Below are 16,755 nucleotides of genomic sequence, written 5' to 3'. Positions count from 1 at the left end.
AGAGTGTAATTTAGGTGATTTTGATTCCACTCCTCTATCTGTATAAAAAACTTTGTTGGTTTCTAAGGATGCTTCTTGCATAGCTGAGTAGTTGTGCTTTTATGTTAGTATATAGATCAATTCCACCTCCTTTAGACCCTTTTCTTTCCTCTTTTCAATTAACGAAATTTACACTTAAAAAAAATGGAATTGAGATACTTCAGTGAGATTGAAAGGAGCTCATCATTGCCCATGGATGTAGAAAATCTCGTCGAACCACGTTAATTCAGTGTCGTACATGTAATTCTCTCTTTATTATTGATTTTGCATTTTTTTTTTTTGCTTTGATTGTTATAGTTGCTCCTCACCTATTTTTCTACACTTCATATTGAGACTATGAATCAATATCATGCTTTGGTGAAGAGAATTCAGAAACAAACTCTCACTTGTTGCATTTACATGAAATCATGATGTTAATAGGAACCCAATCGTAAATGCAATGAGGAGTATTATAACAATAGCTTAATTGGTTTCAATGGAAAAGAAAATTACAAGAGAGTCATTCTTAGCAAACTTATGCTGATGTTAGAAGATTTTTTCTAATCTTTTTGACAATATTCCTTGGCTTATAAACTTCCTTAGTGAGAGGTATTATTTGTTGATTTAGATGACTTTTTCTATCAAGCAATGTTTCTAAGGCTATGAGTTATCCTTAAGAAAACTTGTTAACAACTTCCCTTCTTGTAGGCCATGCTTAAATTGTGAGAACTCTTTCTATCCTTCATTTGAAATCTTATTTTCTAAAGTTCGAAGAAAAAAAAATCGTTGCGATGAGTCCACATTTGGGAACGCTTCCAGGGAGCTGGAATTGAGTCCACGTATTTTGAGGTCGTTTGGATGCACCTTCACCTTCAACTTTCCGCAAAAACGCATTTTGAAAGAGCCGCCCAGGGCCGCTCCTCTACTTCCAGATCCCGTAAGGACCAAATTAAACACAGTTGAACGTAAATTTTAGTTTTTCGTTTTCAACCTCAAATTTTAAATTCCTATTATTCCTGTACCACGATGAAATTTTTTATAATCTCCATAATCCTAATAAGAAGCACCAATCATGCGCTTTTAATTAACCTCATTTTTGTTTATGTTTTTAACCTCCTTTAGTTTCTTATTTTTTCTTTAAGCGAGCATTGATAATTAATTGTTGATTATTTATGGTGTTAAGTTTTTTTTAATAATCATTAGTTACTAATTGTTGGGCTGTATTACTAAACGATCATTGATAAGTGATTTATGATCACTGATCATTAACCAATCAAAAAAAAAAATTAATAAAAATATATAATCATTGATTGTTCACCAAATGATCAAATGATCATTGATTATTTGGATTTGTTATTTTTTACTTCAGTGATTAATTTTTTTTTTCATTATATATTTTCTTATTTTCAATGTTATTTTATTAGTAGATACCACAATATATATATGGAAGAATAAAAATATCAACTGCCATCGTAAACAGACTCTTAGTAAAAATGTTAGCTCAATGAAGAGAGGTAGGAATCAACCCAACATGTAAACAAAATGAAAAAGTATTTGGGTTTGTTTGATTGTAGAGAAAACATTTTCAGGAAAATAAATTACTCCGAAGAATAGTAATGGGGAAATGAATTCCAACATCTAGGAAAATAGAAGAGAATTGGTTTTTAGTTTTGAGGGTCAGGGGGTAATCATGATATAATAACTTCAGGAGATTAGAAAATCATTTTCCCCATTGGTTGGGAGGGGAAATACTGTAATATAATTTCTATAATACTATTTTTCAGGAAAAACTATTATCTAAATTTCAATCGTTTAATATGCTTTTTTGCAATACATTAAATAATACTCTAATATAATCAAGTTCAACCGAATGTTGGACTCGGTCGAATATGAGAGACCATAATAGTGTGCCTTATAAATACCCTAAAGAATGTGTTTTCGAGAATTTAAAATAAGATTTAGACTTTATTGCAAAAAATAATTATTTTTAATACATACTAATAAAGGCTTTCAATCAATTCCAATAAGAAAATGATGCATTTATGATCTTTAAAATTACATAGTTAGACATAATTTTGTTACAACTTTAATATTACAGATTCAAAACCTCTAGTGCAAGGTGTATGTAACGAAGTACTAAATTACTCAGGGGGTCCGAGGTTGATTCATAACGATTGGTGTTTAAAAAAATTCAAGGTTATGAATCTAGAGAGAGAATAAAAAAAAAATCCTAAATTTGTAAATTGAGAATTTCTTGATTGAAATCTAAATCTAATCGAATAAAAAAGTAAAATTCAAGATACGAAAAATGTGAAGAACTTGAAGATTCTCCAGTAAAATGCACTGATATTTTTTTTTATTGATTTTTTACGACTCAATTAAATCTAAATAAAATTTGATTTAATAAAAAAAATATAGAATTAATATTTGCACAGATTAAGTTTTTCATAAAAAAGCTGAATTTATCAAATATTGGTTTTAAACAATTTCACATCTTAATCTATTATAGAGAATTCAAGCATCTGATATAATCAGAATATTACACATCAGATAAAGAAATTTTATAAGTAAATTAATCTTATTAGTAATCTAATCAAGCAATAAATAAATAAATCCAGAATAATAATTCATTAAGTCATCAATAAAAGAAATCAAACTACAATCTTGTGACTTTTCTTCTCATTTTAACATTGATGTTAATCAATCATCATAAAATATATCACTATTTTTATCAACTAATTATATTTATAAAAAAATAATAGAACTTACTAAAAGATAAAGACTAAAAAAAATAATAAATAAAATGGAAAGAAAGAATTAAAGTATTCAACTAATTCTAATTCGATACAAGCTTCAAGGATTGTAGTAGAATTTTCAAGTATCCTACTAATTAACTTGGAGACTAAAATGTAAAATTGAGAATCAAATTATTCGTCACCTGGATGGTGTGTGTATTGTGTTGATCGAAAAGTCCCCAACAACTACCATACCGGTTCAATGGTTTAAATATTGTGTTCATATATTTGTGAATTATTTTTTACGCAAAAAGACAAAATATCTTAACAAAGTACCATGTTTTTTCTATGTTTCAAAAAATGTGCTTTAGAATTATGACGAAGGCCATAATGGACTAATGGAACACGATTTAGTGAGGAGTCGTGATTTTCTAACTCGAAAAGTTTCACTCAGTCTGTACTCGCCTGACATGACAAGGCATAGATCTTTTTCTTCAGGATATACAAGTAAAAGATCAACAATTTTATGCCATTACCATGTCAAAAGAGTACAGATTGAGTAAAAAATTTTGAGTCAGAAAATCATTGGTGTTTATTGATATCTTTACTAAAGCTTAAACCATTATAATCATATTCTTGTAAATAAAGTATTAGAAATAACTTCTTGATTTTGCTTTTGCTTATTTGGAATCAATGAATTATGTTTCTTGGATTATTGATATATGACTCTTTTGTCAGATATAGTAGGCAAAGGAAACGTGCTAGGCACAATAATGCTAAGTTGACAACTACCTTGTTGATGTACATTTTGATACTTATCTAAAGGTATGTTTGTGAACTTAAAATTTTTATTTAGTATGCATTTTGATTTATATAGATTGAAGGACTATACAAAGCTTGGACCAAGATTCACATTTGGACTACATGGACTTCCACAACAAGTAAAGAACATCATCATTGCCCATGGACATAGAAAATCTTGTTGAATCACGTAAATTCAGTGTCGTACGTGTAGTTCTCTCTTTATTATTGATTTTGCATATTGAGAGTATAAATCAATATCATGCTTTGGTGAAGAGAATTCAGAAACAAACTCTCACTTGTTGCATTTACATGAAATCATGATGTTAATAGGAACCCAATCATAAATGCAATGAGGAGTATTATAACAATAGCTTGATTGGTTTCAATGGAAAAGAAAATTACAAGAGAGTCATTCTTAGTAAACTTATGCTGATGTTAGAAGATTTTTTCTAATCTTTTTGACAATATTCCTTGGCTTATATACTTCCTTGGTGAGAGGCATTATTTGATGATTTAGATGACTTTTTCTATCAAGCAATGGTTCTAAGGCTATGAGTTATCCTTAAGAAAACATGTTAACTAGTTTTCTTAATTGTGAGAACTCTTGCTATCCTTGATTTGAAATCTTATTTTCTCAATTATTTTCTAAAGGTTGAAGCAAAAAAAAAAAAAAAAAATCGATGTGATGAGTCCGTGTTTGGGAACGCTTCCAGGGAGCTGGAAGTGATTCCATGTATTTTGAGGTCGTTTGGAAGCACCTTCACCTTCAACTTTCCGCTAAAATGCATTTTGAAGGAGCAGCCCCAGGCCGCTCCTCTGCTTCCTGCCCCCATGAGGACCAAATTAAACACCGTTGAATGTAAATTTTAGTTTTTCATTTTCAACCTCATTTTTTTAATTCCTATTAGTCCCGTACCTTTATGAAAATTTCCGTAATCTCCATAATCCTAATAAAAAGCATGCCAATCGCGCGCTTTTAATTAACCTCATTTTAGTTTATTGTTTATCATTTGGAAGACTAAAAATATCAACTGCCATCGTAAACACTCTTAGTAAAAATGTTAGCTCAATGAAGAGGGGAAGGAATCAACCCAACAAGTAAACAAAATGATAATGTATTTGGGTTTGTTTGATTGTAGAGAAAACATTTTCAAGGAAAATAAATTACTCCAAAGAATAGTAATGGGGAAATGAATTCCAACATCTAGGAAAATAGAAGAGAGTTGGCTTTTATTTTTGAGGGTAGGGGGTAATCGTGATATAATAACTTCAGGAGATTAGAAAATCATTTTCCTGATGGATTGGGAGGAGAAATACTGTAATATAATTTCTATAATACTATTTTTCAGGAAAAACTATTATATCAAGTTCAATCATTTAATACGCTTTATTGCAATACATTCTATAATACTCTAATATAATCAAGTTCAACCGAATGTTGGACTCGGTCGAATATGAGAGACCATAATAGTGTGTCTTATAAATACCCTAAAGAATGTGTTTACAAGAAATTGAAATACGATTTTGACTTTATTGCAAAAAATAATTATATTTAATATATACTAACAAAGGCTTTCAATCAATTCCAATAAGAAAATAACATATTTATGATCTTTAAAATTACAGAGTTAGACATAATTTTGTTATAACTTAAATATTGCAGATTCAAACACCGAGTGCAGGGTGTATGTAGCGAAGTAATAAATTACTCAGGGGGGTCCAAGGTTGATATATGGCAATTGGTGTTTAAAAAAATTCAAGGTTATGAATCTAGAGAGAGAATATTAAAAAAAAAAAATCCTAAATTTTTAAATTGAAAATTTCTTGATTGAAATCTAAATTTAATCAACTAAAAAATTAAAATTCAAGATACGAAAAATGTTAAGAACGCGAAGATCCACCACAAAAATGCACTGATATTTTTTTTTATTGATTTTTTAAGATTCAATTAAATCTAAATAAAATTCATTTAATAAAAAAATCTAGAATTAATATTTGCACAGATTAAGTTTTTCATAAAAAAGCCAAATTTATCAAATATTATTTTTAAACAATTTTCACATCTTAATCTACTATAGAGAATTCAAGCATCTGATATAATTAGAATATTACACATTAAATAAAGAAATTTTATAAGTAAATTAATCTCATTAATAATCTAATCAAGAAATAAATAAATAAATCCAAAATAATAATGCATTAATTTATCAATAAAAGAAATCAAACCACAATCTTGTTACTTTTCTTCTCAGTTTAACATTGATGTTAGCCAATCATCATAAAATATATCACTATTTTTATCAATTAATTATTATTTTTTATAAAATAGAGCTTACTAAAAGATAAAGACTTAAAATAAAATGGAAAGAAAGAATTTAAGTATTCATCTAATTCTAATTAGATACAAGCTTCAAGGATCGTAGTAGAATTTTCGAGTACCCTACTAATTAACTTGGAGACTAAAAACAAAATTGAGAATCAAACCATTCGTCACATGGATGGTGTGTGTACGGTGTTGATCGAAAAGTCCCCAACAACTACCTTACTGGTTCAATGTTTTAAATAATGTGTTCATATATTTGTGAATTGTTTTTTACATAAAAAGACAAAATATCTTAACAAAATACATGTTTTTTCTATGTTTTAAAAAATGTGCTTTAGAATTATGTGATGAAAACAATGGACTAATGGAAAGCAATTTAGTGATCAGTCGTGATTTTCTGACTCGAAAAGTTTCACTCGATCTGTACTTGTCTGATATGACAAGGGCACAAAACCATAGATCTTTTTCTTCAAGATACACAAGTAAAAGATCAATGTTTTTGTGCCCTTATCACATCAACGGAGTGTAGATCGAGTGAAAATTTACGAGTTAGAAAATCATTAGTATTTATTGATATCTTTACTAAAGCTCTTCTATTATATCATTATAATCATATTCTTGTAAATAAAGTATTAGAAATAACTTCTTGATTTTGTTTTTGTTTATTTGGAATCAATGAATTATGCTTCTTGGTTCATTGATTTATGACTCTTTTGTCAGATATAGTAGGCACAATGATGCTAAGTTGACAACTCTTTTGTTGATGCACATTTTGTTACGTATTTAAAAGAATTTAAAATCTATTTTTTTTTTTTAATTTATATTTATTATTGATAAGTTATTTTCACATATTATATAATTCATTCAAAGGTATGTTTGTGAACTTAAAATTTTTATTTAATATGCATTTTGATTTATATGGATTGAAAGACCATATAGAGCTTGGACCTAGATTCTCATTTTGACCCCCAATGGACTTCCACAACAAGTAAAGGAGATATGTGAGACTGTTAGATAATTGTATGAGTCCTGATAATATGACTCACTAGGTGGCATACTCAAATGACTCCATGACATGGATAAGTTTGGATACCGTAGTTTTGAATGCCTCGAGATACATGATTGCATTTCCCTAAAAAAAAGTGTCGTGTATCCCAAGGCATTCAGATCTAAGGTTTTCAAATTTGTCCACATCATGGAGTCATTTGAGTATGCCACCTGGTGAATCATATTATCGAGACTCAATTGTATTTGTAGGATAGGTAAGTTTTGAAGTGAACCGACTTAGATAAGATATAATTATAGGTTAGGTAAGTGCAATTGTCGGTCGATATTGAATTATGCCAAACCTTGGGGATGACAGTGTAATTTATCCTCTATAATTTAATTCATGTCAAATCAGTTTGGAGGGAGGGATAGGCTCAACCTCTACTCTCGGCCATTAGGCCAATGCCAAATAATGCAACCTTTATTTAGATAACTCCTTTTCTAATAAAATAACAATGAATGCACGCGGTCTCGACATGTGGTTGGGTACACGGCTGACATGGTAAAAGTATATAACCGCACATCTTCTTTTTGTATATCCCAATGTGAGAGACTACAACTTGAAAGAATGGCCTCGAGAGATCCTTCTCATATAGGGCATCAACAACCAAATGAGAAAAAAAATAAGGATTTGTCTCCTATCCAAAAGGAAAGTTGAATGCAATTGGGAATCTATCATCTATCATCTATCGCTTATCCAGACCGGCACTGTATCACGATGAAAATGGTCTCTAGTTCTGTCCCCTTGCCACATCAGCTGCATATCCAACTGCGTACCATGACTGGGTGCATTCATCACGACTCTTTTAATAGGAAGGAATACTACCAAGACAAAGAGATTGATGAGCTGAAAAATCTAAGGCAATCAGACAAGTTTCCAATTAAAAGTGGCCCACCAACACAACAATCCAAGTGACTAATACTACTGAAAACCACATACACCGTCTTCAATATCTTATAGGATCTTTTTACCAGATGGAACTTTCCAGCCCAAGTTTAAAGTGGCCAGCTCACTTCAAAATTTTGGAAGAATTCTCCCATGTACTTGACACGTGGTTGACATACATACACATGCGTACATATGTTTTGTGAATGAGTAATGATTTTCTGACTCAAACTATACATCTTTTTGCCTGCACATATTTATGGGGATGGGTAATGTGTATCCTAAGACAAAAAGATCTATGATTCTAGGACATGCCACATCATGAGAGTATTTTGAGTATGCCACATGGAAGAGTCAAATTATCACCATGCTGTGTGAATATTTGAGATTTCAGATTGATGACACATGATTTATTTTGTCTTCGAATTGAAGACAATCCCGACAGATTGGCTCAATGAAAATTTTGGACCAATAAGTTGTTAATGCCAATAAGTCATGAGTTCGACATTCAATACGAGCATTAATTCCTTAGGAGCCACCCGCAAGGACAAATCCTCACTTATCTGGTGTGTGTTGTATGGTTGGACTTGCCCAAGAACTAGTCATTGGATAAGATCATGATCTATATATATAGGCAAAGCCCAGATATAGGAATCGTATGTTTTTGTGAATATTTGAGATATTTATAAATGAATAATATATACAACAAAAATTTAATAGTGGATGGTGTTGGGTATTCTTGGACGCTAAGCCAACCCGAATTTAATGGGTTGAAAACTTTTGACTCGGAGCCGAACGTTTTGGGTTAATAGCAAAGCCCTTACCCATTCTTTCTTGGTTGTTGGGCCAGCCCACTTTACACCCCCAGGGTGTCTCAAGTTTTCATAAAGAGGGAGCACGTGTCATGTAAAAGGAGAGGATTCCTCACAACCGTAGCATGGAGACAACCATGTTACTTCACCGACCTTATCACTATTGGCCACGTGTCACGTGTCGAATATGCAACCTAAACTACTCTTAATCTCTAAGAATGTTAGGGCGGTTTCTAACCAACGAACGGCTAAGATGCGAAGAGATTCCTAAGTTCCCTTACAATGATTCGCATCGTTAAATTGTATATAGTCCAACGACGCTAGACACTAAACATCCAACGAACTATTCATGGGAAGAGAAGTAAAGATTCCTTCCTAGAGATTTGATTCTTTAGGAAATATCTTAGAATCACAACTGTCAACTGTACACCAAGTGTCCAACGACTTTAGACGCCAAACTTTCCTCCTTTTCTTTTCCACTAAAAAAGTTTCAAATCTTAGAAAAAACGACAAGGCTTTGACACCGAAAGCTTGGACGCGTGACATAGCATAATCAAAACTCACAAACATACATTTTGCACGTGTCATAACTCTATTGGATAATATCATCTATTTATCTTAAAATAAAAAAGCGCGTAAACTAGTACCTTCGCAAGAGCATCAATAAATGCTAACCGCAAGATGTAAAACCGCTATTCTTTCGCCACGTAGCAAGGATGACAGGTGTCGAACTGTGTAACAATTTAAAAAGAAATAATTCGTGATCCGATGTTAATAAATAGAAGAGATAATCTACCTCTCATTCCTCACCTTCAAAATCCACAACCAGAAGAAACAACCACAACACAACACAAGATCTTCTCTGCAACAACAATAACCCTAACCCTATTTTTAAATCTCTCAATCTGATCTCCTTTTGATCTTCTTCAAAAATGGCTTTGAACCTCTCTCACCAGATCGGTTCCCTGGCTGGGACACAAATCCCAACGACGGAATCCGAGACAACATCCAATGATCCGACGGCGGTCATAAACACATCAGCGATGTGGAAATCTCAACCGTCGAATCTTCGATGTAGAATTCAAAAACAAGGAACAGAGATGGAAGTGTTATCTCCACCGGTGAGTCCGTGTAGATCTCAATCTCCAGTATTTGGTGGGACAAGACCAGATCTAACGGTCGCGTGCCAGGCTTTCGCGACGGAAACAGAAGCAATAGTGGAGGAGGAGAAGGAGGTAAAGGAGTATTACAGAGAGGGGGGTGCGCAGGTTAAGGGGGAGGGGGTGCCGGTTTACGTGATGTTGCCATTAGATACTGTTACAATGGGGAATGGTTTGAACAGGAAGAAAGCAATGAATGCGAGTCTACAAGCGCTAAAAAGTGCCGGGGTTGAAGGGGTGATGATGGATGTGTGGTGGGGATTGGTGGAGAGAGATGGCCCGGGTTCGTACAATTGGGGTGGGTACAATGAGATTATGGAGATGGCGAGGAAACATGGATTGAAGGTTCAGGCTGTGATGTCGTTTCATCAGTGTGGAGGGAACGTTGGTGATTCTTGCACGTGCGTAAGCTAGCATCCTCTCCTTTATCGTACGCCTTATTTTTATTCTTATTTTCTATTTTGATTGAATAATCTAGAAACTGCTGAATCTGAATGACTTTTTAGGGGTTTTTTTTTTTAGAGCTGATATTAACACGCCAACTTTTACTTATAATACACCAATCTATATGGTTAATTTCAAAAGGAATACGCAGGATCTCTTGAATCTGAATTACTTCTTTTAGGGGTTTTTTAGAGCTGCTATTAACACACCAACTTTTTCTTATATAACGCATACATATGCGTGTAAGTATATAAATTGGTGTGTTATAAGTAAAAGTTGGCGTGAAAAAGGAATTCTCAAAGAATAATCAGATCTCCTGAATCTGAATTACTTCTTTTAGGGATTTTTAGAGCTGCTATTAACACACCAACTTTTACTTATAAAAGGCAAATATACTTAGAAAGTATATTGATTGGTGTGTTATAAGTAAAAGTAGGCGTGAAAATAGAATTTCAATTTTTTTTTTTTTTCTATTTCCTTTTTTGATATAATTTTTAATAAAACTATTGATTAGGGCATAAAGTATTTGATGGGATCGTCGTTCGCCCAAGGTCCAAACCGTAGGTATTCCTTGAGATTTTCGGTTCCAATCCCGAGGAATATCTTGTTGGACTTCTGCCGTTGGGAGGACGACTTTTACAGTCCTGCACGGATGGATGCTATCTTTTTTTTTTCTTTTTTTCTGAAATTGGTTTACTTCACGTGGCCATCCGTGAAGTTTGGTTTGTTTGAGGCTATCTTTTGTGAATGGTAACAGGTAACCAGTTCGGTCGGTTACAGGTTAGCCCGTGAGGCTTGAGTTAGAGTTTCAAACTTTGATGGCTTTATAACTTTAATAGCACACGTCTCTAGTTGGCGATTACCATGTGAAAAGACAAAAATAGTCTCTTTTTCTTTGGTGATGTAGGGATATACCCCTCCTTTTCTTTGGTGATGTAGGAATATACCCCTCCCGATTGGGGCTTAAAACAGGTCGGATATTGTTCGGATATAAGTATGTCCATATCCATATCCAAAAAAATTATCGGATTTATATCCGAATCGGGCCGGATAATGTCAAATCATTTAAGGTTATTTTAAATAAAATATATGAGTATGTCCATCTCTAATCTGAATTATTTTTTTCGAATTCATATCCGGATCTGATCAAATTAATTAATTCGGATCGGATAATGTTAAACCATTCAAGATTATTTCAAATGAAATTGCGAAAATGTAGTCAAATGATGATTTGAACTCAAGATCTCTCCATTTTCAAGAGAGATCTTAATCACTACACTTAACTATTGTTAGTTGATAGAAGATGATTTCAAAAATATAAAAATATAACTTGCAAAGTAATATATCATTTGGATTTTGGAGGATATAGGAATGAATCCGTATTCGACCTGGATCTAACCCGGATCAAGGGACATCAACCTATATCCGAATCATATTTTAATTCGGATATACTTGATTAAACCAAATCCACTAAATTCGAATTTGGTGCACTTGGATTTCGGATAAAAACTGTATTTTGAGACCTACTCTCTATTTTGATGGATATTTTAGAAGATATTTTTGATACCCTTTTAGATGGGTTGGTTTTGGTTTGGTTCAGTTCGGCTTGATTCGAATTCTGATTCTTTGTCTAAGACCCTTTGAACTAGAGCCAACCCTACAAATCCTTTGCCTTTGAAATGCGCAAAGGAACTAGATAATTAGAATTGATATTAAACACTTGTTATAACATAGGATATGACTTCAAACAAAATTAAATAGAAGAACACGATTCATTCAGCGAACTCCAAATTTTGATTGGCTTATTTAAGCTTGACTCATGAGTTATCTAGTTAGACTCAACTTGATGAACATCCGAGGCAAGTTGAATCAAGCTTTTGAGTTTTAAAACTTAGGAACCCTACTTCCCAAAATAATAATAATAATAAATAAAATAAATCTATGTACAGTAATGGTTTAATATCCTTTAATCAGACAGTTTGGATCCGTTGAGTTTGAGATAAATTTCATAAGAAAGTTCAAACATAGGAATGACTTGTAGATTCTTCTTACACTTCTTAATGGGAAAATTACTAAATATTTTAATACTTACAAAAAATAACTTATTTTAAAAAAAAATTACCAAAAACAAATTAAGTTGTTGGACAGTCCAGCTTGTTACCAAAACAATGGATTGTCCAGCAATTTAATTCATTTTTGGTAAATTTTAAAAAATAAATAAATTCTTTTTTGTAAATATTAAAGTATTTAACCTTTTTTTTAGTAATTTTCCCTTTCTTAACTGCTTTCCATAAAAATTAGGAAGTTAAGACTTTTAGATTTGTAAAATGGATTACAAAATTTTTAAAGCAAAACTAAACAATTTTATCTAGAAAAAAATTATATGTACATGCTAATACATGGGGGATACCAGATGGAAACCCGATTCTTAACGGGTTGCTAAAATGGCTACCCAAAATTGAATAGAAAATAATAATTGGATGGTAGATCCAAAGCCAATTAATTGATTCTTGATAGATTGGGTGGTCAGATACTCATTGACATCCTTATACTGCTTTGCCCAACTTTTCTTAGAAAGAATAAAATAGTAGACTTAAATGTTCTCATCTTCAACCTTTGGATTCAAAACCTTGATTTTTCTTCTTGTGTAGAAAGTTTTCACTCTCGTCTTCAACCTTAGGATTGTTTCTCCTTCAAACCTAAAGAACAGATTAGGGTTTTGGCATAAGTAGAAGATGATGGATGTCGGGGAGAAAAATCAAGGGTTATCTACGAGAGGTTGAAGATGATGGAATGAAGACAAGGTCCTATAGGTTAAAATTACTTTGCCCTAAAAGTCGTAAGTAGAGGATGATGGTTCTTTGGGGGAGAAAAATCAATGGTTTTTTACTAGAGGTTGAAGATGATGGATTAAAGACGGAGGTCCTATAGGCTAACAGTACTTTACCCTATAGGCTAACAGTACTTTACCGTAGACATTGAAGAGCTTGATGATGATGGTTTTTTTTCTTTTATTTCCTTTTTTTTTTTTTTTAAACAAGGATTTTTGGCTAGAGGGTTTGGATGAGGGCATTTTGGTCATTTCCATAACTTTTCCAAAGTAGATTGAAGTCGGGATCATGTGTTTTGTCATTTTTTATGAGTCATCTGATCCCGACCGGTATCCAAATCAGACTTTTTCCTTTTGTCTGTTATTAACCCATATTTAAATCAGACTTTTTTCCTTTCGTCTGTTACTAACCCATATTTAAATCAGACTTCTTTCTTTTGTCTATTACCCGGGTATTGTCATAGATTGGAGGATGTTTCTCGTAGGGTCCAGATTATTGGTATTCTCATGTGAAATTGAACCTGGGGACCATTTGAGCATATATTTTTGGGAAGATGTCCTCGTCAAGATGACAGCTACACCACAAAGTGCACTGCAATTTTTGTTGGTCTATTCCTAATGTCACATTGATGTTTCTAGGAAATCTGTACTGGTCCATAGGAAATCGTTTCTTCTCTTCTATTTTTTTATCTTGTCGTAGTCATCATCAACATTTACTCTTTGTTTCAAAGATTGGGGTGTCTTTTATGCAGTTATGTTATCTTTCGTTTTGAAAGCATTTAATTTTTAATCGGGTTAGACTGCACTAAATGGTATATTCTCTTTATTCTAATTTTACTTTCTTCCTCTTTCTAGTTTCATATGTCACTTGTAAATGTATTATTCTAACCTTCTAGTTTGGACTTTGAATCATCCAAGCTATCACTCTAATATTTTACTTTAAGATAAAGTTTGGGTCGGTGTTGAGTTAGTTTTATAGTAATTTAGTGATGCATAGTGCTGACTTTGGGACCACAATGACCAAAAAATTGATTGATGTTAGTCCTCCAACCCTTGTAAAGAGGTTGCATCAGTGCCATAATTGGATTGACCCTTAATGTATTTTCTTATTTGGAGCCTTATTTTACCATAATGATCCTTCAAACAGAAAACATTTGAATCTTATTTTGAATCAGGTGTTTTAGTGTATTGTACCCGTTGGAGTTGAGCTGATTAAGCGAGTCTGTTCTTTTTTCTTCTTTTTTTGTCAATTTCTTCTTGCAATTCCTTTACAATAACTAATGTCTTGTAAAGGAACACTCCTAGATAGAAAGAAACTCTTAAACCTAATCTAACTAGAATCTACCATAATATTTTTCTCATCTTAATCCTTAGGAGAACATGATTTGGTGTATCATAGTACACCTTATTACTCTGTACATTGTAATACAGAACCAATTTGCTGGCTTTGAGATTGAAGCTCTCACTTATTTTAGGTGCAGATCACATGTATTCTAACCCAACTTGGGTCAGTCCAGGAGAAACTGTGTTGGTTTCAGAACCAGCAGAACAGTTGGCTCTTAGGTCAGTGGCCTTGTGAACGACTGGAAGGTCAAGATGCTTGTGTTGCCAAATCCATGTTGGATCTTTACTTTATTTGATTTCCTATAAGATGGAATGAAATAAAATTCAGTGGATTCTAAAATTTACAATCTCTAGTAACTTACCAGAAAGAAAAGAAAAAAGATCTCTAATAATTTGTGTGTTCTCATGGTTCAGTATACCTCTACCCAAGTGGGCCACAGAGGAGATTGATAAAGACCCAGATCTTGCATACACTGATCAATGGGGCAGAAGAAATCATGAATACATCTCACTTGGCTGTGACACCCTTCCAGTTCTCAAAGGCAGAACTCCCATTCAATGCTATGCTGACTTCATGCGTTCCTTCAGAGACAACTTCAAACACCTTCTTGGTGACACCATTGTGGTAACTACTTAAACCTATACTCGTTATCTTTAAATGAATTCAGTTTTCTTCATGGGTCATCATTGGGTTCGACCATTGACCTGGTTCACAGACTCTACCTCAGTCTTGAAGGTCGGTCTAGCCACGTTCTGTGGATCATTGTATCTGAATCCATCCAACAATAGAAGATGTTCTTGGCCCCTATTGGATCATAATGAGTGGTGACTTACGATATCAACAGGTTCTTTTGTGACTCAGAAATGAAACATTTGCATGCTATGTCTTTTGAATTACCCCTGCGGGGGAGGAATTCTAACATTTAGTGTTTTAGCCAGATAACGTATCATATGTCCTTGAAAGTAGTTCATTTTACCGTTTACTGAAATTGATTCAATTTGGTTCATCCAGGAAATCCAAGTGGGAATGGGTCCAGCTGGAGAGCTCAGATACCCTTCCTACCCAGAGCAGAACGGAACATGGAGATTCCCTGGAATAGGAGCTTTCCAATGTTACGACAAGGTATTAATAAGAGCCGTTTTCATGTTGATCTTTCTATTTCTTAGATACACATTTTCGATATAACAGGTTAAAAAAAGGTGGCTGGACATATTAAGTTGCCTACACACTTGAGACGTATTAAAAAAAATCGGTTTAAAACTGCTAATGTTTCTTGTATGAATTGCTACAGTACATGAAAAGTAGCTTGAAAGCTGCAGCTGAAGCTATTGGGAAACCAAAATGGGGAAGCAGTGCTCCTACAGATGCTGGTGGCTATAACAACTGGCCAGAAGATACCCAATTTTTCCGCCGCGAAGGTGGTGGTTGGGATAGTCCTTATGGTGAATTCTTTCTCACTTGGTACTCTCAGATGCTCCTAGACCACGGTGAACGAATACTATCATCGGCCGAATCCATCTTCAAAGACTCACCGGTCAAAATCTCCGTGAAAGTTGCAGGCATCCATTGGCACTATGGGACCAGGTCCCATGCCCCTGAGCTCACAGCCGGGTACTACAACACCCGGTTCCGAGATGGATACTTACCCATTGCGCAGATGTTGGCACGCCACGGTGCCGTCTTCAACTTCACTTGCATAGAGATGCGTGATCATGAGCAACCCCAAGACGCACAATGTGCACCTGAGAAACTCGTTCGACAAGTGGCTTTGGCAACCCGTGAGGCCGGGGTACACCTTGCAGGTGAGAATGCATTGCCAAGGTACGATGACACTGCACTTGAGCAGATCCTGAACACGTCCTCGTTAAGTCTTGACGGTAGAACGGTAGATGAGAGGGAAATGTGTGCATTCACGTACTTGCGCATGAACCCGGATCTGTTCCAAGCTGATAATTGGAGACGGTTTGTTGGGTTTGTGAAGAAGATGAAGGAAGGTCACGGTGGAAACAGATGTTGGGAGCAAGTCGAACGAGAGGCTGAGCACTTTGTGCATGTTACTCGGCCTTTGGTGCAAGAGGCTGCTGTTGCTCTGACGCACTAGTTGTGATAGGCATATATGGGTAATGGGGTAATAAAGCAATAATGTTGTGGTTTTTTCTCCTCTCCTGCTTTTGTTGTTGTATGGTGTATGTGGTCTTGTATATGTGAAGGGCCAGGGTAAACGATTGGGATTTAAGGGGCTTGTTGATGCACCCTAAACTTATTTATTTTGCAATAATTCAAATGCTTTTCTTCTTTTCTTAAAAGAAAATCTAATTATTTACTTATTTTTTGTGATTTAGGTCTTTTGT

General features: G+C 33.8%; 1 protein-coding gene across 1 annotated transcript; it reads left to right on the top strand.

The window, feature by feature from the left end:
* The first annotated feature begins 9,421 nt into the window (after nt 1-9,421).
* On the top strand, nt 9,422-16,715 carry LOC147403316 (beta-amylase 1, chloroplastic-like). The gene is made up of 4 exons (XM_086438848.1): nt 9,422-10,186; nt 14,818-15,028; nt 15,416-15,526; nt 15,696-16,715. The coding sequence occupies exons 1-4, from the start codon at nt 9,558-9,560 to the stop codon at nt 16,503-16,505; spliced, it is 1,761 nt and encodes a 586-aa protein (XP_086294974.1). The 5' UTR covers nt 9,422-9,557; the 3' UTR covers nt 16,506-16,715.
* Nucleotides 16,716-16,755: the final 40 nt, after the last annotated feature.

This window comes from Akebia trifoliata, chromosome 4 (genome assembly GCF_017979445.1).
Source record: "Akebia trifoliata isolate Shusen 1 chromosome 4, ASM1797944v1, whole genome shotgun sequence".
Classification (NCBI taxonomy): domain Eukaryota; kingdom Viridiplantae; phylum Streptophyta; class Magnoliopsida; order Ranunculales; family Lardizabalaceae; genus Akebia; species Akebia trifoliata.
The sequence above is the reverse complement of the archived record's forward strand: the minus strand, read 5'-3'. Positions and strand labels throughout refer to the sequence as shown.